This window comes from Crinia signifera, chromosome 19 (genome assembly GCF_055691185.1).
Source record: "Crinia signifera chromosome 19, ASM5569118v1, whole genome shotgun sequence".
In the NCBI taxonomy this organism is placed as follows: Eukaryota; Metazoa; Chordata; class Amphibia; order Anura; family Myobatrachidae; genus Crinia; species Crinia signifera.
In genome coordinates, this window is record NC_139226.1 from 72,821,980 (window position 1) to 72,844,626 (window position 22,647).

Below are 22,647 nucleotides of genomic sequence, written 5' to 3' on the forward strand. Positions count from 1 at the left end.
AGCAGCAATACTGCGCGCTGCTGGGATGGCTGGATCACGTGGGCAGAGCCAGAGCAGGAAGCCTGGCTCTGTCTAGACCGCGGGAGTAGCTGCGTGCGCGCGCGCATACGCACCAGCCCTCCCGCGGCCATTTTGACTGTGGAACACTATGAGGCCGGCTGCGGCCATCTTTAAACAGGGCAAAATGCACGGAGATGCCGCGGCCGGCCCTGTTAAGGAGGCAGGGCGGCCCTTTACCCTAAAAATATGCCGGCCCACCGGCAAACAGCCCGGTTTCCCGGTGGGCCAATCCGCCCCTGTAAAAAGAAGTGAATAAGAAGCTGGCTGAATAAGAAGTGAATAAGAAACTGGAGTCTGAATAAGAAGTGTATAAGATGCTGGACAAATAAGAAGTGAATAAGAAGCTGGTGGCTGAATAAGAAGATGGCCAAATAAGAAGCTAACTTCAGCCTCAAATGATTCCCAATATCTAACAGGGATGGAGGGATAGAGTAGGGGGGCAGGAAAGCTTGTAACTGTTAAGGGGTATACAAATGGTGAGATTTTGGCAGGAGATTTTGACTAGATAGTCAAAATCTCCTAGAAGGTTAGCCAAAATCTCCCAGTGCATCACTAATTCATACAGTGGGTGATATCCTATTAGTCTATTATAATACAGTCACAAGGAGAGAGACAGAGTTGGCTAGTTAGAAAGATATTCTAATGCTTTAGCAATGAATTCAAAGCAGGTCTCTCCTCCACACCCCATAATTGATCACAGACAGCAGCAGTTTTTCTCTTTGAACCTCCCCCACCATTAGCAGAAAGAAATTACTAACGCTCTCTTTGATATTCCTTGAAAAAATATTGATGCCATACTGCATTTATTAAACTGTCACTATACTTGTGAAACTTACTTTTTTTCAGCAGCAATATTTATAGTACACCCATACTTGAGAAATTGATGGTACATTTTAGTGGTACATCAAGTAGGACAACGTTTCAAGACCACTCGGGGTCTTTTTCTCAGGTCCACAGTAGCAAAATAAATGAGTGTACAGACAGTAATCAAAACGTCTTACCATTAGTGGAGGTATAAGTAGCTGCCTGTGTAGCTAGCGTCTAGCTCACGCTTGGCGTGGACACCCCGCACTTCCGGGTTGTTCCATCAGGTCTGGCACGCCCCATAGGGGAATGGTGACACCACGTCACTGTGTCTTCCCGTCACAGCGGTGAGCAGATGAACAATTATTCTAGTGCACGGAAAAAACAAAACCAATAACAAAGTGCTGGCAAATTAAACACCACAACAACATGACTGTGCAAGAGAGCTAATTAGGCTTGTGTGAATGCAAAAGAGGCGCTTATGTGTTGCGGAATATTTGTGCAGAAAAAGCCGGTGTGTGTACCGGACTATGTTATAGTGTCTCAGAACATCGTCCATTTAAATGGTATTACTCTATGTGCCACTTTATATCCATTTTTTCCGGTATCCATAATCGGGGAGGAAATTTGGTTACCTGCGGGTGGTCCAGGAACATACACTCATTTGGTTGGTCTGTCTGATACGGAGAAGAGGATCCCCTTCAGATCAGAAGGAGCGTGGCGGTATTATACAATATCTCACATATACGGAGAAGAGGATCGTCCCTTTATTAACAGGGACGTACTCTTCTTACTAGGGCGCCACTTGGGAATAACACCTGCACTTTGTTTTTGTATCTTGTCTATATTTGATATTTTAGGGATATCAATTAGGTGTAATTTACTTCAGGCTGCCTAGGCGCACAGAAAGTCTAGTCTCATTCAATTTTTTCAGCCTTCCTGTCCACTGTCTATTTGTACTCTGCTATTCTGCACTAGGCTTAAACAATAAAAGCAATTATATTTGCACATGCCAATGCTATTGTTTTCATTAGACAAATACTTATACATACAGGGGTGTTATTAGAGGAGAGCGCTGTGCACACCTGTACATTTCTATATACCTTCAGAGTGCCTGGACCATTCTGATAGCCTAGAAGCACCCTTGTTTGGTTAGTTTTGAGTGCAATACCCCATCCAGTGCTTAAACTGTCTCTGACACTGTCTCTTCCCCACTCTCTCTGACGCCCTCTCCTTCTCCCTCTCTCTTTCTCCTCTGTCTGATGCCATCTCCTTCCCTCTCTCCCTGAAGCCTTCTCCTCCCCTTGCTCTGACACCTTCTTCTCCCCTTGCTCTGACATCGTCTCCTCCCCCTCTCTCTGACGCTGTCTCCTCCCCTCTCTTTGATGCTGTCTCCTCCCCCTTGCTCTGATGCCATCTCCCCCCCCCCCTCTGATGCCTCCTCCCCCTCTCCCTGACGCCGTCTCCTCCCCCCTCTCTTTCTCTTTCTGGCGCTGTCTACCTCCATCCCTCTCTCTCTCCTCTCTGTTTGTAACTCTGTCTCCCCCTAACATCTTCTTTGTCATTAACTCCCCTCACTCTCCCTCTCTTGCTACCCTAATGCTGGGTACACACTGGAGGATTTCATGCGATATCGGTATCGATATTGTCCATATCGTTACCAATAAATCGCCCAGTGTATACCCAGCCTAAGGGGAATTGTATGGACAATGTGGGGGGGGGGGGGGGGGGGCCTTTTCAAAAGTTTGCTATGGGGCCCACAACATTCTAATTACGCCTCTGCAAGGGGGCCCCCTTGTCTAAAGTACCCCGGGCCCCCCGAAGGCTTAATCCGGCACTGCCTATGGATCTTTTGTTAAATCTTCTGATCTTTCGTGCAGCACGTAAGATTAGAAGATTCAGCTAAAGATCCACGGGAGCGCGCATCGGACCGATATCAGCTAATTTTCGACCGATTATCGTAAACATCAAACGATATATCGGCCTATTTATCAAAAATCGTTCTAGTGTGTGGGCACCTTAAGTGTGGTCTCACCAATGCCTTGTAAAGAGTTAAGGTACCCACACACTAGAAAGATCTGTGATCTTAAGATGTGCGCATAAATTAGCCTTCAAATCTTTTGCTTGTCCTGGATTTCAGGCAAGCGCACATCTTTACCAAAGATTTTTCGGTACTTATGTATTATCTGGGTGCCGGATTTTTTCATTGCATGCCACTACTTGCATGTGATGCAATGCGATTTTTCATTGTAAAGACCCGATTTTTTATTGTATAGTCAACCATGTGTGATTTCATAACCCCACTATCCAACTACGCATGGAGTCAACTGTATATAGTGTGGCGAGCGCAGCGGATTACTTTACATGTATTCTGCGCCCCCAAGCGTCGGTCTCGGTGGCTCGCTGCGCTCGGCACACTATATAAAATCAACTCCATGTGTAGTTGGATAGTGGGGATATGAAATCACCCATGGGTGACTATACAATTAAAAATGGGGTCTTTACAATGAAAAATCGCATCGCATGAATTGTATGCCACTATATTGCATGCGATGTGATGAAAAAAAATCGGGCGCCCAGATATTACATAAGTACAGATTTTTCTTAAGATCCCATGTGCATTCCTATGGATCTTTTGTTAAATCTTCTGATCTTTCATGCAGCACGTAAGATCAGAAGATTTAGCAAAAGATCCACGGGAGCGCGAATCGGACTGAAATCGGACGATTTTCGACCGATTATCGGAAAACATTGGACGATATATCACACGATTTATCGGAAATCGGGCAATCGGCCAAAAAATCATTCTAGTGTGTGGGCACCTTTACATAGTTACATAGTAGATAAGGCTGAATAAAGACTTGCGTCCATCGAGTTCAACCTAAGTTTTTATAGCTTATCCCTTGTAAAATACAGAATATGATTTTTATTAGTGCCCTTGGATGTTTTTATCCAATAAATGTTTGTCCAACTTTATTTTGAACTTATTTATTGTGTCTGCCCAGGGGCGGATCCAGGATAAAATGACAGGGGGGGCACCATGATAAAAGAGGGTTTAGGTGGGGGAGGGCCAGTGTTAGTGGTGCCAGTGTACATGCTAAGAGAGCGGCAGAGAGAGGGTGGGATTAAAAATAGGCCCTGGCATTTAAAGTACGCAGGCCCACCATGGCAATAAAAGTGAAGGATGTAGTTGTGTGCGCGCCGAAGGCGCGCTCTGGAAAAGGGGGTGTGGCCACTCAACAGGGGGCATGTCCTTGAGTGTAGTGTACAACAACATATACAACTTCTAAACATTATGCAACAAAATACTAGACCCCATTATACTTGCCCCTTACACATGATGCCAAATGGAATGAGCCAAAATTCACATAATGCCACAGGGATTGTGTCAAAATTCACATAATGCCACACGGATTGAGCCAAAATTTACATAATAACACACGGATTGAGCCAAAATTCACATAATGCCAAATGGATTGAGCCAAAATTCACATAATGCCACATGGATTGTGTCAAAATTCACATAATGCCACATGGATTGTGTCAAAATTCACATAATGCCACACGGATTGAGCCAAAATTCACATAATGCCAAATGGATTGAGCCAAAATTCACATAATGCCACATGGATTGTGTCAAATTTCACATAATGCCACATGGATTGTGTCAAAATTCACATAATGCCACACGGATTGAGCCAAAATTCACATAATGCCAAATGGATTGTGTCAAAATTCACATAATGCCACATGGATTGAGCCAAAATGCATATAATGCCACATGGATTGAGCCAAATTCATAAAATGCCATATGGATTGAGCCAACATTCACATAATGCCACACGGATTGAGCCAAATTCATAAAATGCCACATGGATTGAGCCAAAATTCACATAATGCCACATGGATTGAGCCGAAATTCACATAATGCCACACGGATTGAGCCAAATTCATAAGATGCCATATGGATTGAGCCAAAATTCACATAATGCCACACGGATTGAGCCAAAATTCACATAATGCCACACAGATTGAGCCAAAATTCACATAATGCCACACGGATTGAGACAAAATTCACATAATGCCACATGGATTGAGCCAGAATTCACATAATGTCACACAGATTAAGACAAAATTCATTGTCCACCAAAGGCGCGCATTAAACATTTACACCATAATGTCCATTGCATGTTAAGTTACACGGCATGATGTCCATTATGTATTATGCCAAACACCATAATGCCTATTAAAAATGATGCTACATACAGTAAGTGCTACTTATCTACATGCTCATTGCCAAGGGTTCCATGCTCATTGCCAGAGGTTCCATGCTCGTTGCCATGTGGGATTACATGCTCATTGCCAACGGGGAATACATGCTTGTGGTAAATGGGGGACAGCCGCCGCCAGGCACAAGTGATAGCCACTGACAGTGGCAGAGCCTGGCTGTATTCCGAGCACTGCAGGTCCCAGCTATTTGAAATAATACCCATTTCACACCAGAAAATGCATTCCCAGGTTGGCCCCCAGAGTAATCTGCCCTCAAAGAACATGAACAGCCATGAAATAAAATGTCAAAAATAAAAAAAATGATTTACACACTATATCTCTGGAACCGATTGACCGATATGGACCAGCCTGGTATCATATTGAAGGCCCAGCGATTTGAAATGAAATAACATCAATCACAAGCTCCTGTGATGCCAGGGGGGGAACTGGCAGCTGTCGGAACCGGGTGGGGGTTGGAATTGACGGGTCCCATATTATCCTATGGGGAAAAAATGTTACAGCTTTGCCAGGTGATATCTCCGGTTCCCGGGGGACTAGAGACATGGGGCTGGGCTCGTTGGAAAGCTCTGGTCCTCATCTACAAAACTAATGACAGGGGGGGCACGTGCCCGGGTGCCCCCCCCTCTGAATCCGCCACTGTGTCTGCCGACACCACTTCTCCAGGAAGAGAGTTCGACAGTTTGACAGCTCTGACCGTAAAGACATTTTTTCTTTTGAGGGAAAAAAAATCTTCTTTCTTCTAATCTAAACTTGTGTCCTAGATTCCTTTCTTGCAGTAAAAAGGGTGCTTGACAGTTCCTTATATTGGCCCCTGACATAGGTGCCGATTCTGTGGGTGCTCAAGTGCCCAAGCACCCACAAAAAATGATGAGCACCCACAGGCCCATACAGTGGCGTAACTATATAATTTGCGCCCCCCCGCCAAAAAAAATTCGGCGCCCCCGCCTCCATACCTGACAGAGCCGCATCTGCGGTCACTGTCCAGTCCAGTCTCCCGCTGCTCCAGTCTCCGCTGCGCTGCTGCCCGGCCGCATCTGTCTGTGGTCACTGTCCCGTCACTCGCTCCCGGCGCCGGCTCCTGCTGATAATGAAAAGTGACTCTTAGAAAATGGCTGCCAAAACTGTCTGCAATACGGGGGCAGCCATTTTCTAAGTGTCACTTTTCATTATCAGCAGGAGCCGGCGCCGGGAGCGAGTGACGGGACAGTGACCGAAGATGCGGCCGGGCAGCAGCGCAGCGGGTAACTATAGCACCGCAGCCCCCCCGGCGCCCATAGTTACTCTGCGCCTCCCCGCCACGGCGGGGGCTGCGGTGGCTTAGTTACGCCAGTGGGCCCATAGCCTCTAAAGTCCCACGGCCAGGCCACATTTACTTGCTGATTTGCGTCCTCTGCACCCGCAACGCTGAATCTGCTACCTGGGATATGACAGGCAGTATGCCAGGAGGAGTGTGCTGCCTAATGTGTGTTCTTTTTGTATACACATTGCCATTTTTGTGTAGTATGTGTGCTTACAGTGGGCAGTATTATACTGCTTTCACATTGCAGAAATGGGTAATGACACGGTATTCTTAAATGGGACTTTAAAACGGGTCTGAGCCTTGAGACCTTTCACATTGCAGGTGAAAACCGTTTTAAAAAAAATTTAATACCATTCAAACATTCAACCCGTTTAACCCCCAAGGGAAACGTTTCAAGCCATTGAAATAGAGCTGTTCATACTGCCAAAAAAAGGCTTTGAACCGTGTAGGACTCTGCTTTTTAACTGTGTTGAAATACCGGTTAACTTTAACCAGTAAATCAACTCTGGCACTTTCACATTGCAGCCTTAAATGTTTGAAAATGGAAAAAAAACGGCAATATACCGTTTAAAAGTGCGATGTGAAAGGGGTAGTCACTAATATGTGTTGTGTATACAGTGCGCAGTATTAGCTATTGCTTATTGTGTGTACATTGTGATTCTGGACCATTCAGGTCAAAATATTGCAGGGCCACACCACCTCCCCAAATGGTATGCCCCTTTTCATGAGGCCACACCTCCTTGAGCACCCTCCAGCAAAAACATAAATTGGCACCCCTGGCCCCTGATATATTTGTACATGTTGAGCATGTCCCCCCTTAATCGTATCTTCTCTAGTGTAAATAGTCATAAAGTGGTCAATCTCTCCTCGTAGTTTCAATTCTCCATTCCCCTGATTAGCTTAGTTGCTCTTCTTTGGGTTTTTTTCACTTCTATGATGTCCTTTTTGTAGTGTGGGGCCCAAAACTATACTCCATATTCAAGGTGACCAATGCCTTGTACAGTGGCATAATTACTTTTGAGTCCCTAGTTTCCATGCCCCTTTAATACATGCTAGAATTCTGTTGGCCTTTTTTGTTGCTATGTGACATTGAGCACTACACCCCAGTTTGTTATCTATTTGAACTCCTAGATCCTTTTCAAGTACTGAAATACCCAATGCCTCCCCGCATAGGTTGTAACTAGCACACTGGTTATGCCTCCCGAGGTGCATAACCTTGCATTTATCCACATTGAACCTCATCTTCCACTTTTTAGCCCACTCATCTAGCTTGTTAAGATCATTTTGAAGTGCGGTTACATCCTCTGTTGATTTAATAACTCTACTCAATTTTGTGTCATCAGCAAAGATGGATACATTTCTGAATAACTCCATCCCAATATCGTTAATATATATGTTAAATAAGATGGGCCCTAGTACCGAACTCCACTTAGTACTGGTGTCATATTTGATACAGCACTGTTCACAACCACACTTTGTTCTCTATTACACAGTCAGTTCCCTACCCATCTACAGATATTTTCCCCTAATCCCAGGTCCTCCATTTTATTAATCAACCTCTTGTGTGGTACTGTATCAAAAGCTTTTGCAAAATCTAGGAAGACCCCATCTACTGCGTTTCCATTATCAAGGTTTTTGCTGACATCCTCAAAGAAGCCTAGTAAATTTGACTGGCATGAACGATTTTTCACGAACCCATGTTGGTTAATACTAAGAAAACTATGAAGGTCTAAGTATTCCAGGATACCATCCCTTAAAATTCCTTCAAATATTTTACCCACTATTGATGTTAAGCTCACAAGCCTGTAATTAGCTGGGTCATCCCTTTTTTCTTTTTTTTTTTAATATTGGCACTACCTCTCCTATTCTCCAGTCTTTTGGTACCATACCTGATGATAGTGAATTATCAAATATGCAACATAGAGGTGTCGCTAGTTCCTCCCTTAATTCCATTGGTACCCTAGGATGGATCCCATCTGGCCCTGGTGATTTGTTTGTTTTGATTTTGCTGAGCCTCAATATTATCTCATCGGTCGTGACATCAATGTTGAGATCCGGCTTGTTCATCCCAATTGTGTTAGGGGGGGTACACACCAGAACGATTAGGGCTCAATTCCATCAATCTGTATCCAATTCCGACCGATTGGATGCAGATTGTATGTAGATTGGGCATGTTTAGGTTCCGATTCCAATCCGATGCGCGTCCCCGCTGTCGTTTGGTCGTTTTACAGATCCTACCTGCTGCAGGTAGGATCTGTAAAAGATCCATTCAACTGGATACAGACTCAGATCGGATTGGGATCAGATTGGATGCAGATCGTTAGCAGATTGTTAGCAGATTGTGTGCTCCAACAGATCGTGCGACCATCACACAATCTGCTTACGATCTACTAACAATCAGGATCATTCTGGTGTGTACCAGGCCTTACCTTTGCATTCCACTATCTGCTCTCCCCTAGTAAACATTGATGAGAAGAACCCATTTAACAGTTTTGCTTTTCCCTTATCCTTATCTTAAAACTTTTACCATTGATATCGGTTAATGGGCCTATGTTCTCTTTACGTTTACTATTTATGTACTTGAAAAACTTATTGGGGTTAGTTTTGCTTTCAGTGGCAATGAGCACTTCGTTTTCCCTTTTAGCTACTTTGATTACCTCTTTACAAATTTTGTTTCTTTCTTTGTACTTGTTGAACGCCTCCTCGTTTACTTTGTAAATCCCTTGAATCCATACCCCTTTTAATGCATGCCAGTGTCTGTTTGCTTTTGCTGCTGCACTTGAGCTGTGTGCACTATCACCCAATTTTTCATCTATGATCACCCCCAAGTCCTTCTCTACAGCAGAATTTACTATAATAGCTCCATTTAGCCTATAAGTAGCTTGTTCATTTTTGTTCCCATAATTAATTACTTCAGGGTTGCCGACTTTATTCTCCTCTCCGGGAGAAGCCCGGAGAGTTTCAGCAGCCGCTCAGGGGGCGGGGCTTAAGCGTGACATCACTAAGCCCCGCCCCATGATGCTAAACCAGTAAATTTACGGATCTTAGTGGAGGGGGCGGGGCTAAAATGAATTTTAGCTCCGCCCCCTCCTCTGAGACCCGAGGATTGCGGCATTTTAATGCCGCGATCCGCTGGGACAGCGGGGGTGCCCCCTGAATCCGGGAGGGTTGCCCACCCTTCCGGGGGCCGGGAGGGGGGACCCGATTTTCGGGAGACTCCCGGAAATTCCGTGAGGGTCGGCAACCCTGAATTACTTTACATTTTTCAATGTTAAGGGGACGATGATGCTATGTGGCGTAAGCGACGGTAAGCAAGTACCTTTTATTCTATCAAATTCTTTTGATGTTATGGTCAGTGACTATCGTACTGATTCCGGGAGGGTTGCCCACCCTTGCCCACCCTTCCGGGGGGGGGCCGGGAGGGGGACCCGATTTTCAGGAGGGTCGGCAACCCTGCATTAAGGGGGAAGTGCAGGAGCAGAGCAATGTGTCCCTCCGGGAGAGGGTCATGTTGGGAGGTATGTTTTACGGTGTAATATAGTATCCTAACTTCTCCCACATCATTTATATACGAGCTCGGCAATACATCAAATAAAACACTCTTTTATATAACACAAAAAAAGCTCAGCTCAGCTAAACTACAGTACACAGTGATTACACAAAGACCATGTGACAACCTGGTAACGAAGACGTCAGCTCATTCCCTGACGTCAAGGGACCCATATTTGGTGATGGCAAAACTGAGAAGCCCAGTTTTACAGGGGCAGTCGATTTTGCCGTATGTCAGATGAGGGATTTACTGTATGCTTGTCAGATGAGGGATTTATATTTGTAAGTAAAGGTTTAACTTTTTTTCTCTAGAAAAAGGAAGTTACCAATGACGTAACTCAATGCATACTTGAGCACTTGTTGCCCGAAACAGAGATGGCTACCGGGTATTCCCAGGAGTCTGTACAGCGGCTGTTTCATAATAACATAGGCACTGGAGTACTGTCAGCGAGCAGCACACATACATAGTGCACGCACAGGATTCAGGCGACATGGAGAGCGCTCAGAAAGGACACATCACAACTGGTAAGTATTCAGACTCAATTGTGTTAGTTATGTGTCTATTCATGTGAAGCCTTACGTAATCTGGATTCTTTAACGTAATTGTAACTTTGATAGGCTTTCTCCAGTCTGTTACTGTTACAGATTGTACTACTGCAATCTTCTGTTCTGTTCCTGCGGAGACGTAACCCGATTGCTACACGCATATAAGCCTCATGTGCATTGAATAGAATGATCGTTGTAAATGTGCTCTAATGTGTACTATAAGCGTAACAGTTTATTTTCTATTCGTTACATATTAGCTAAATGGAAGATAAATGAGTTAATGTGAAAAATTTACTGTACATCTCCTTGTATCTGGCATGTTGTGTGCATAACATGCATGCAGGCTTATGTAACTTATTGGGGTTGTAAAGCACATACCTTATCTAATTTCTGATCTTTGTACAGCTAGAATGGGATGGCAATTATACAAGGTGGTAGTTCATCTTGAAATGTTAGCTTCAGTTGTAAAGTAGTGTGGATTCGGAAGAAAGTCATTGGACACCCTGGTTTAACTCTGTCTGAAATAATGGAATCTTCCTGACAAAGTGAATATGGACTCTTCCTACATGTATAAATGGAATGGGATCATTCGTCAGACTGCATTTAGGTCTACAAGCATTAGGTCTACACCATTAGGTCGACCTGTCTGAAGGTCGACATGGTCATTAGGTCGACATGTGTTAGGTTGACAGGTGTTATGTCGACAGGGTCATTAGGTCGACAAGTATAAGGTTGAAAGGGTCATTAGGTCGACAGTGAAAAAGTCGACATGTTTTTTTTTTTTAAAGCGTCGACAGAGTCAACATAGCACTGCGTCCCCTCGCAGGTCAACCTAGTGGTGTAGACCTAATGCTTGTAGACCTAAATGCTGTAGACAATATGGCCGTATCCCATATAAATATGGAAGCAAGTGTCGTAGCAGATCATTTGCTGATAAAATGACGGACAAAAAATGATGGTTATCGTGGTCGAGTTCCGTCCGCAACTCGCGGCCACGCCCCCTTCTCGTCTATTTCCTCCCTCAACTCACGGCCACGCTCCTTTCTCGCCGCCCGGCGTCCGGGACATTGAATCCCGACCGCCGAGCTCACGTCGAGCATCAATGGCGGCGAGAAAGGGGCGTGGCCGTGAGTTGAGGGAGGAAATAGACGAGCTCCGGCCAGGAGCTCGCCTATTTCCGGCTTTTCTTGGCAGAACTAGCCCGACAGCTTGTGATGTCGGGCTCGTTCTGCGGAGAAACCCTGTTCAATGCTGTCGGGGAAGACAGCATTGAATAGGGCCCCGCAGCCATTTATTTATTTATTTATTAACAGTTTCTTATATAGCGCAGCATATTCCGTTGCGCTTTACAATAGCAGACAGTGAAACAACAAAACAGGGTATTTACAGACAGTCAAAATGTAGGAGGGCCCTGCTCGCAAGCTTACAATCTATAGGGAAATAGGCATTGATACATGATAGATACTGTATTCTTTATTGCATCGATTCCACCATAACGCAAGGTTCTATGACTGGTTCTGGAATTTGATAAGCTTGCCTGAAGAGATGAGTCTTCAGGGAACGCTTATAGGTTTGGAGACTGGAGGAGAGTCTTATTGTGCTTGGGAGGGCATTCCACAGAGTGGGTGCAGCACGAAGAAAGTCCTGCAGTTGGGAATGGGAGCGAGTAATGAGTGTGGATGAGAGACGCAGATCTTGGGAGGAGCGTAGAGGTCGTGTTGGATGATATTTTGAGATAAGAGAGGATATGTATGTTGGTGTAGTTTGGTTTATGGCTTTGTGTGTAAGTAAAAGAATTTTGTATTGAATACGGTAGAATACAGGTAACCAATGAAGTGACTGACAGAGTAGCTTTGCAGACGATGAACGTCTGGCTAGGAAGATTAGCCTTGCAGCTGCATTCATAATGGACTGTAGTGGTGAGAGTCTGTATTGGGGAAGGCCAATAAGGAGACTATTGCAATAATCAATGCGTGAGATGATGAGAGCATGGATTAGAGTTTTTGCAGTGTCTTGTGTAAGGTAAGGGCGAATTTTAAATATGTTTTTTAGGTGCATGTGGCATGATTTTGAGACAGATTGAATGTGGGGTACAAAGGAAAGTTCTGAGTCAAGGATAACACCTAGGCAGCGAGCTTGAGAGGTAGGAGTGATTGTCATCTTTTCAACAGCGATAGAGATATCAGGTTGGTAACTACTATTTATTGGCGGAAATATAATTAATTCTGTTTTTGAGATATTAAGTTTGAGGTGGCGAGATGACATCCAGGATGAAACAGCAGAAAGGCATTCAGAGACACGGCTCAATACAGATGGCGACAGGTCCGGGGAGGATAGGTAGAGCTGAGTATCATCCGCATACAGATGATACTGAAATCCAAAGGAGCTGATTAGTTTGCCAAGAGATGAGGTATAGATTGAGAAAAGCAGGGGACCTAAAACTGAACCCTGAGGTACTCCAACTGAAAGAGGTAGCGAAGAGGAGGTAGAATTAGAGAAACGAACACTAAAGGAGCGGTTAGAGAGGTAGGATGAGAACCAAGAGATGGCTGTGTCTTTAAGACCTATGGATTGTAGTGTTTGTATGAGAAGTGTGTGGTCAACAGTGTCAAAAGCAGCAGAGAGATCTAGAAGAATTAGTAGTGAGTAGTGGCCTTTAGACTTAGCAGTGACCAGATCATTCACCACTTTAGTCAGTGCTGTCTCTGTGGAGTGTTGGGCACGAAAGCCTGACTGATGCGGGTCCATTAAGTTGTGCGAGTTAAGAAAGTGTGTGAGGCGAGTATAAGCAAGTCTTTCAAGTAGTTTGGAGGTGCATGGAAGTTGAGAAATGGGACGGTAGTTTGAGAGAGAGCTTGGATCAGAATTCTGTTTTTTTCAGAATCGGAGTAATAACTGCTTGTTTGAACAATGAAGGAAAGACACCAGTAGAGAAAAAGAGGTTACAGATTTTAGTAAAGATTGGAATGAGCACAGGAGACAGAGATTTACTTATTTGCGAGGGTATAGGGTCAAGAGGAGAGGTAGTAGAGTGGGAGGCAGAGAAAAGTGCAGATACTTCATCTTCATTTGTGGGATCAAATGAAGCAAATGCTTCAGAGGGCTCAGGTATGGAATTGAGCATATCACCAACTGAGTTGGAGCATACCAATTCATCTCTGATCTTGTCAATCTTATCCCTGAAGTAGGAAGCAAGATCTTGTGCATGGATAGTGGTTGGTGGCTTGGGTGAGGGAGGGTTGAGAAGGGATTTAAATGTATTAAAAAGTCGTTTTGGGTTAGAAGCTTGAGCAGAAATGAGAGTTTGGAAATATGTTTGTTTGGCAGTTTCCAGGGCATAACTATAGTACTGGTAGATATTCTTATATGTAAAGAAATCCATTGGACTGTGAGATTTACACCATTTACGCTCAGCTTTGCGTGAGATATTTTGTAGGTGTCTCGTTAATTTAGAGTGCCACGGTTGGCGTCTAGGCCTACGTGGAGTGTGGTGGGTAACTGGAGCCACTTCATCCAGGGCTGTTTTGAGGGTTAGGTTTAGGTGTGATACCGCCATCTCAGGAGTAGTGAATGCAGAAATAGGAGCAAGCTGTTGTTGCAGTGAGGAGGAGAGTACTTGAAAATTAATATCATTAATATTTCTGCGGGCTTGAGGTGGATTAAAGGATTTCTGTGTTTTTGGGTTAGAAGTACTAGAGGACAGCATGCAGGTGATAAGGTTGTGATCTGAGAGAGGGAAAGGTGAATTCCGACACTGAGCACAGCTTAGTGAATATCAGATCAAGACAGTGGCCATCCCGATGAGTAGAGGAGTCAGTCCATTGGGAGAGGCCGAGAGAGGAGGTTAGAGAGAGTAGTTTGGAGGCATGAGCAGCAGATTTTGGGCTATCAATAGCAATGTTGAAGTCACCCATGATGATGGTTGAGATGTCAGCAGAAAGGAAGTGAGGGAGCCAGGCAGAAAAATCTTCCAGAAATCGTGTTGGCTGCCCAGGTGGGCGATAGATAGCTGCAACACGCAGCGAGAAAGGAGTGTAAGTTCTGATGGAATGTACTTCAAATGATGTGAATGTGAGTGATGGAACCCTGTCTGGAGATGGCTGAGGGACAGAGGCGTAGGGAGGGCGGAGCCACCGGAGCACCCGCTCCGGGCGCAGTTTGGGCGCAGGGCGCCGCCCCCCCCTCCGCAAATGAAGTGGAGTCCCTGCAATAATTCATTTCAATTCACACACACGCAGGGCAGCGTGCGCCGGCGCCTGCCCCTGTCTGCCCTGCTCACCTGGTCCTGCCGCCGCGAAAACGATGGGGTCACGTCACGTGACTCCCTGCTCCAGTCCCTAGCCAAGCTGCTGCTGCTCGGGCCGGCTCCCGGGCAGCGCTGAGCAGCAGAAATAAGGAAGACTCCTCCCAGTCCCCTGCCTCTACACAGAATGGCTGGTGCTGTGCTCCTCAAGGTAGATTTTTTTTTTTTTTTTTATATATATATAAAGATAAAGAGTTAAGGAAATAATCATGGGGTCTGTGGGTTTGGTGGGGTCCGGGGGGGGGGGGCGATCACTCTGGTTTCTGCTGCCACTCTGCTCTTCTCAAGGTGGATTTTAGTTTTTTTACTAAACATAAATAATTATGGGAATGATCATGGGGTTTGGGGGATTTGTGGGGGAGAGGGAGGGGGGGTGAATCTCTCATATGTGTCTTATATAGCGCAGCAGATTCCGTTACAGCGTCTTATATAGCGCAGCAGTTTCCGTTACAGTGTCTTATATAACGCAGCAGATTCCGTTACAGCGTCTTATATAGTGCAGCAGATTCCGTTACAGCGTCTTATATAGCGCAGCAGATTCCGTTACAGCGTCTTATATAGCGCAGCAGTTTCCGTTACAGTGTCTTATATAACGCAGCAGATTTCGTTACAGTGTCTTATATAGCGCAGCAGATTCCGTTACAGCGTCGTATATAGCGCAGCAGATTCCGTTACAGCGCCTTATATAGCGCAGCAGATTCCGTTAGTGCCTTATATAGCGCAGCAGATTCCGTTACAGCGTCTTATATAGCGCAGCAGATTCCGTTAGTGCCTTATATAGCGCAGCAGATTCCGTTACAGTGACTTATATAGCGCAGCAGATTTCGTTACAGTGTCTTATATAGCGCAGCAGATTCCGTTACAATGTCTTATATAGCGCAGCAGATTCCGTTACAGCGCCTTATATAGCGCAGCAGATTCCGTTAGTGCCTTATATAGCGCAGCAGATTCCGTTACAGCGTCTTATATAGCGCAGCAGATTCCGTTAGTGCCTTATATAGCGCAGCAGATTCCGTTACAGCGTCTTATATAGCGCAGCAGATTCCGTTACAGCGTCTTATATAGAGCAGCAGATTCCGTTACAGCATCTTATATAGCGCAGCAGATTCCGTTACAGCGTCTTATATAGCGCAGCAGATTCCGTTACAGCGTCTTATATAGCGCAGCAGATTCTGTTACAGCGTCTTATATAGCGCAGCAGATTCCGTTAGTGTCTTATATAGCGCAGCAGATTCTGTTACAGGTTCTTATATAGCGCAGCAGATTCCGTTACAGTGTCTTATATAGCGCAGCAGATTCCGTTACAGCGTCTTATATAGCGCAGCAGATTCCGTTACAGCGTCTTATATAGCGCAGCAGATTCTGTTACAGCGTCTTATATAGCGCAGCAGATTCCGTTAGTGTCTTATATAGCGCAGCAGATTCCGTTACAGTGTCTTATATAGCGCAGCAGATTCCGTTACAGTGTCTTATATAGCGCAGCAGATTCCGTTACAGTTTCTTATATAGCGCAGCAGATTCCGTTACAGCTTCTTATATAGCGCAGCAGATTCCGTTACAGTGTCTTATATAGCGCAGCAGATTCCGTTACAGCGTCTTATATAGCGCAGCAGATTCTGTTACAGCGTCTTATATAGCGCAGCAGATTCCGTTAGTGTCTTATATAGCGCAGCAGATTCCGTTACAGGTTCTTATATAGCGCAGCAGCTTCCGTTACAGTGTCTTATATAGCGCAGCAGATTCCGTTACAGCTTCTTATATAGCGCAGCAGATTCCGTTACAGTGTCTTATATAGCGCAGCAGATTCCGTTACAGTGTCTTATATAGCGCAGCAGATTCCGTTACAGCTTCTTATATAGTGCAGCAGATTCCGTTAGTGCCTTATATAGCGCAGCAGATTCCGTTACAGTGCCTTATATAGCGCAGCAGATTCCGTTACAGCGTCTTATATAGCGGAGCAGATTCTGCCACGGTGTCATATATTTCAAATGTAACATGCCAACACATGTTAGCCACGCCCCCAATTCATTACCCGGGGGGGGGGGGGGGGGGGGGCGCGCGATATATGACCTTGCTCCGGGCACCATGGCACCTAGCTACACCGCTGCTGAGGGAGCACGACAGTGTTTGAATAACCCCCAAAATCAGACTAGTGTATGGTCACTTTAATACTGCAGTGTTTTTAATATATGAAAATTGTCAGAGTTAACTTTAGATTACTTAATCAGATTTCTGGAAGAACTTGCAATAAATCTATTATCTAAAATACAGAGGTGGATTTAGGAGACAGGCCGCCTCTAGGCATGCCTGCGTGGGTTTCCTATAGGTATTCTGGTTTCTTCTCAAAATCCCAAAACATATTGGTAGGTTAATTGGCTCCTGACAAAAAAAGAAAACCCTGGTGTGTATGTACATGGGTAGACACGATGGGCTAATTGATTCTTATCTGCCGTAAAATTCTGTACAATACAGAGTTTTTAATAGATTTTTTTATGGCACAGTTAAAAACAGGGAAAAAATATTTTATTTTGGACAGTCTTTGGGTATATTCAATGACTTTGGGAGCTGTGGCAGCGAGCAGTGCTGACTGCTCGCTGTCACAGCTCACACAGTCAGTATTAAACTGACCCCCCTGCACACACCGTTTCCACGTCACTGGGTTTTGCAGCGACGTGGAAACGGCATGTGCAACTGTTAAAACAGCGAGGCTCGCGGCTAAATTCAGCAGGTTCCCTGCATTAGCCACAAGCCTCTTTGTTTGGGGGAATCCTCACCAGCATCTGACAACGAGGGTTCCCCTGAAACAGTGAGCAGCCGGCGCTGGGGTTAAACGGCAAGGGTCGCTTGTTTTTGGCGATCTCTGCCGTATAACCCCCTTACTGGCCGCATTGAATATGGGCCTCAGGTTAATCATCAAACATAGTATAATACTTATACTGTATCCAATGCAGACATTTTTCCTATTTCTTGCAAGTATATATTTTGTTCTCGGTTTTTAGTATCTAACACAGCTAGGGTTGAGACCCATTGGATCAGACGAGACAACATACCACTCAGTACAGCACATATCAGGCAACCAAAACTAACAATATCGCTAGTGTATTGTGGTATGCTAATCTGGGACACAATATGATCAGTCCACCCTTTATTTATTCCGATGTCCAAACGATTCCCTGTCGCTCTATTATGTACCCAGCCTCTAGGTCAGGGATGTCCAAACTTTTTGCGACGAGGGCCAGATTTGGTGAGGTGAAAATGTGTGGGGGCCGACCATTCAGCCTGACATTCTTTGAATCATTAATCACATCAGAATGGTCCCCCAGCCTGCCCCCATTCACTGTATGTCCCCCACTCTGCCCCCTACATATTATATTCCCCTGTCTAACCATCCTTCTTTGTATGTCCCCCAGCCTGCCCCTTCACTGTATATTCCCCTGCCTGCCCTCCTCCTCTAATTCCTCCAGCCTGCTCCTCCTTCACTGTATTCCCCCCATTCACTGTATGTTCCCCACTCTGCACGAATTCACTCCGTCCCATAGCTTGCCCCCACCTTCTCTGAATGTCCAGGGGTTAGATGCTCACTCTCCCGAAAGCCGCCAAACACATCTGACTGTGGCAGCCGGCACCTTCTCACTGCTGCAGACGGCAAGGTAAAGGCACGCTCGCCGGGACCCCACCTTTAGTGTCCTGTGCTGTGCATCCTGCATCTGATGCTCCGCCTGCTTCTGGCTGGAGGCTGTGGGCCACTTGAAATGACGGCACGGGCTGCAATTGGCCCCCGGGCCGGACTTTGGACATGCCTGCTCTAGGTTTTTACAATTGACTCACAATTCATGTAAATTTTTAGAAGTTTAAATGAACAACATAGGAAAACTAAGCTGGAATGAAACATATTTTTAAAAATGTCAATATTATATGGAATAAGTAGTCCTAATGTTTAGAAGCAGAAAAATGTACTCTTAACCTCTTCAGTGGCAATCCCGAGAATTTTCCGGGCTGTGCCTCAGTGCCCAGTCTGGCAAGCCCGGAAAATTCTCGGGATTGCCACTGTTTGGAGTCGGGCAGCGCTGCTGAGTTCACTCTGATCTCAGGCAGCGTAGCGCTGCCCGGCTCCCTCCCCTCTGCGGCATTGCCTCCTCATCCCCCCTCCCCTCCGGGTTTTCAATAGAAGTCCCCGGCGCCGGCTTATGACAAGCCGGCTGCCGGGGACAGCGATGCGGTGGGGGGGCGCAGGTCCGGGCAGCCGCTGATTGACAGTTCAGCGGCGCTGCCCGGACCCAGGGGGGTAGTGGTGTTTTTTTTTTAAAGGGAGCGCTCCCCATAAAAAACTCGCCCAGTGGGGAGCGCTCCCAAAAAAAAAAACACCACTGAAGGGGTTAAGCTCCATACACACTGGGCGATTATGCCCAGCATATATGGACAGCAATGATTGCTATCATCGCTGGGGGAAAATGGCTTTCCCCCTGACTGGCGCTGTCAGCAGGCGGTGGACGGCTTTAGGCTTTCCCGGCAATGATGGACACACAAACAAAAAACTGAATGTTACCCAAACTATATTTAAAATCAATTTTGACATGTGATTCATTTTAACTCTTTGAGTGCCAACATCTCTGTGAGAGATGCACAAAAATATCTGCTAAAAATACCAGCATCTCTGTTAGAGATGCGCAAAATATGAGTGCCAACAGCTCTGTGAGATGTGCAAAATATTGTCGAAAAATGCCAGCGTCATTCACATTTGTTATATGAATTTTAAAAAAAGTATGTTGTGTAATAAAAGATTATATTTCATATATAAGGTAAACATTACAGGTCATTATAATGAATAATAATGTTTGCTTGGCAATTTTCGCACTAATTTTGACAAATTCACTTGGTACTCAAAGGGTTAAATACACTTCTGTCTCTAGTCAAGGAGAGAGGGCAGCCAGCATGACCCCCATAAAGGGAGAACAGAATAGGTGGAGAGTGCAAGGAGCCACTGAGCCCACAAGGGGCTTGAATGCACTTGCCCCCTGTCGGGTTCCTGACAGTCAGGATTCCGATGTCCAAGAAACAACTGTCAGAATCACAACTGTCGGAGGGTTATACCATACCCGGTTTTGTCCATCTGCAAAAATTGCAGCCTTGCTAACAGGACTGAATTAGACCCCAAGTTCATCAATAGTATTTAGCAGCATAAATATACTAAAATGTTAATGGTTATGTGAAAATTGATTTTCATTTATTGTGTCCTATATTTCATGGAATGTCCCTTTTTATCTTTCAGTAACTCTTGTAGAAAGCAACTCCAATCCCTCAGGATTGCAGCTAGTCAGTAGCTATCAGACCAATCGCATAGGGGATCCTTCAAACCTCGTAGAACTGGCCCAGCAAGTTCAGAAGGTCAGTGATGCAGTAACCTTGCTACACAATAATGTAATTTGTATCAGACACTACTGTTTGATGGTTTTATTAGTACCATTGAACCAATTATCAATCCTGCTTGGATGGCGTGAACACTGACCATAGCTACCGTATATACTCGAGTATAAGCCGAGTTTTTCTGCCCAATTTAATGGGCAGAAAACACCCTACTCGGCTTATACCCGAGTCAAGTGCCTGCCCATAGCATTTAGCCCCATTCCGCTGAGCCGGCGGAACACTAGCTCCGGCGCAGACATACCACAAAGCGCCGGAGCTGTGCACTGCTGCTGCCGGCTCCCCCGCTGGCTCCCCCGCCCGCTCTGCCGCCCGTTCCCCCGGCTTCCCTACCTTGCCATTCTCCCGTCGGCGCTGTGCTGCAGCAGGACAGAGCAGGGGCCGGACACACGCAGGAGTGTCAGAGGTTGACACTTCCTGCCTGGTGCTCCGCTCCCTCTGCTCTGCTCCGTCCTGCATATTAAGTACCAGTATTAACTGGTACCCTGAATAAAGGTATTAAATAAAGTAAAATAAATTCTGGTGTGGGGGGGGGGGGGGGGGAACACTGAGGGGGCTCTGGGTACAGTATGTGCTGTAATAAATTACTGTACCTTTATGTTGTTTTTTTTACACATGTGTACTATGCATGTCTGTGTGTGTGTATGTGTAGTACAGCATGTTTGTGTGTGTATGTATACTGTGCAAGTGTGTGTATGCCTGTCAGCGAAGAACTCACAACGTATACAAATAATGCTGACAAAAACACACAAATGGTATACACACAGTTGACACAGACTGTGTCAACTGTGTGTATACCATTTGTGTGTTTTTGTCAGCATTGTTTGTATACGTTGTGAGTTCTTCGCTGTTTGTATGTATACTACCAGTAATACCGTATGTGTGTGTGTCCCGGCTTATACTCGAGTCAATAAGTTTTCCCAGATTTTTGGGGCAAAATTAGGGGCCTCGGCTTATATTCGGGTCGGCTTATACTCGAGTATATACGGTACTATAGTTTCATATACAGTAGCTGCAAACTGCTAGGTTCAATGGAAATTATATTTAATCATTTGTGTATAGTGAATGCTTTAAACTTATTTCACTTGCAATGGCATTTGCACGACATAGTAAAGTGCTACTGTACATTTGCATTCTTGTTGAATGCTTATGCATCCCTTTCTACTATAGATCACTACTAGAGGAATAGATGCCCCTGGAGAGACTCTTGGTATGCAGAATATTCAGTATATACTGTAAATTGAGTTAAATCCTGAATTAACTCCCCACCTACTTACTTCTTGTTCGCACTATCCAAAAGAGTTGGCATTATGTGCTGCCTCAGGGCTACAATCAGTTTCATTGTGGGTCTCTTAAGGTAGCCATACTTTAGAAAGACCTGCTTAAGGCCCCCTTACACTAGACCGATTTTGGCCGATTTTGATGTTTCGGGCCGATATATTGTCTGAAAAATGCCACATCGTTTGTGTTTTCCATCCGATGCGATGCATGGTCCCGTGAGAGTCAGATAGGAGCCTCTAGGTTGGTCGGACCGCACCTGTGATATATCAGAATCGTATAGAATCGGATGAAAAATGTGCGGTACTTCTTTACTTTCATGGCGCCAGCATGGCGCCGCGCGTCAGAGTCCCCTTGCGGGGCTCGCTTCGCTCGCCCACGCTGCGGGCTCGGTGGCTCGCTACACTCGCCACGCTAATTAAAATCAACTCCATGCCAACATGGATAGTGGAGGTATGAACTATCCATGTTGGCATGGCGTTAACTTCGTTTATTTTACTTAGTTTGTGGCGAGCGTAACCCGGAAGTAGCGCGGCGCCATGCTGGCGCCGTGAAAGTAAAGAAGTACCAAATGTGCTTTTTGAGCATGCAATATATCGTATGCGATATATTGCAGAAAATTTGACTGAGTTTCCCACCCTCTAGCCTAGTGATTTTTAACCTTTTTACCTTGCGGCCCAGTAAATAATATTTTAAAATTGGCGCCCACAAGAAAAAAAACATTAAAAAAAAAACAAACACACTGGTCCCCACAGGAAACAAAAATAAAATACATTTACATGAAAAGAAGAGACCAGTAAATAACAGTTGAACTGGTGGTGGCTGTAAACTGGTCTGGGTATCTCTAGATCTGGGGGCACACTTGAGAATATCTCATGGCACACTGATTGAAAAACACTGCTCGAGCCCCTAATCCAGCCCATCATATATATTGTATTGTACAATGGTATACCAAGATATATCTCATGCAATTTATCTCGGCTTGATTAAATGCATGAGATATATCTTATGCAAAAAATGACACCAAAGTACCAAATTGTCTGGAATCACTCCCGGGAAGGTCCAGGGGGAGTTCAAGGGAAATTGCATCCAATTT

General features: G+C 45.2%; 1 protein-coding gene and 1 long non-coding RNA gene across 2 annotated transcripts in view; one reads left to right on the forward strand and one right to left on the reverse strand.

Moving 5' to 3' along the window:
• The window catches only part of LOC146042664 (uncharacterized), a 21,507-nt gene extending 10,446 nt beyond the window's left edge, over nucleotides 1–11,061 (reverse strand). The window contains exons 1-2 of the long non-coding RNA XR_014463966.1: nucleotides 10,928–11,061; nucleotides 1,062–1,232 (exon numbers count right to left, since the gene is read on the reverse strand). This is a non-coding gene — a long non-coding RNA (uncharacterized LOC146042664). The remainder of the gene's footprint in view (nucleotides 1–1,061; nucleotides 1,233–10,927) is intronic.
• The window catches only part of C19H1orf50 (chromosome 19 C1orf50 homolog), an 18,191-nt gene continuing 5,834 nt past the window's right edge, over nucleotides 10,291–22,647 (forward strand). The window contains exons 1-2 of the mRNA XM_083162781.1: nucleotides 10,291–10,528; nucleotides 20,122–20,237. Of these exons, the coding sequence (XP_083018907.1) occupies nucleotides 10,495–10,528; nucleotides 20,122–20,237 (150 nt within the window). The 5' untranslated portion in view covers nucleotides 10,291–10,494. The remainder of the gene's footprint in view (nucleotides 10,529–20,121; nucleotides 20,238–22,647) is intronic.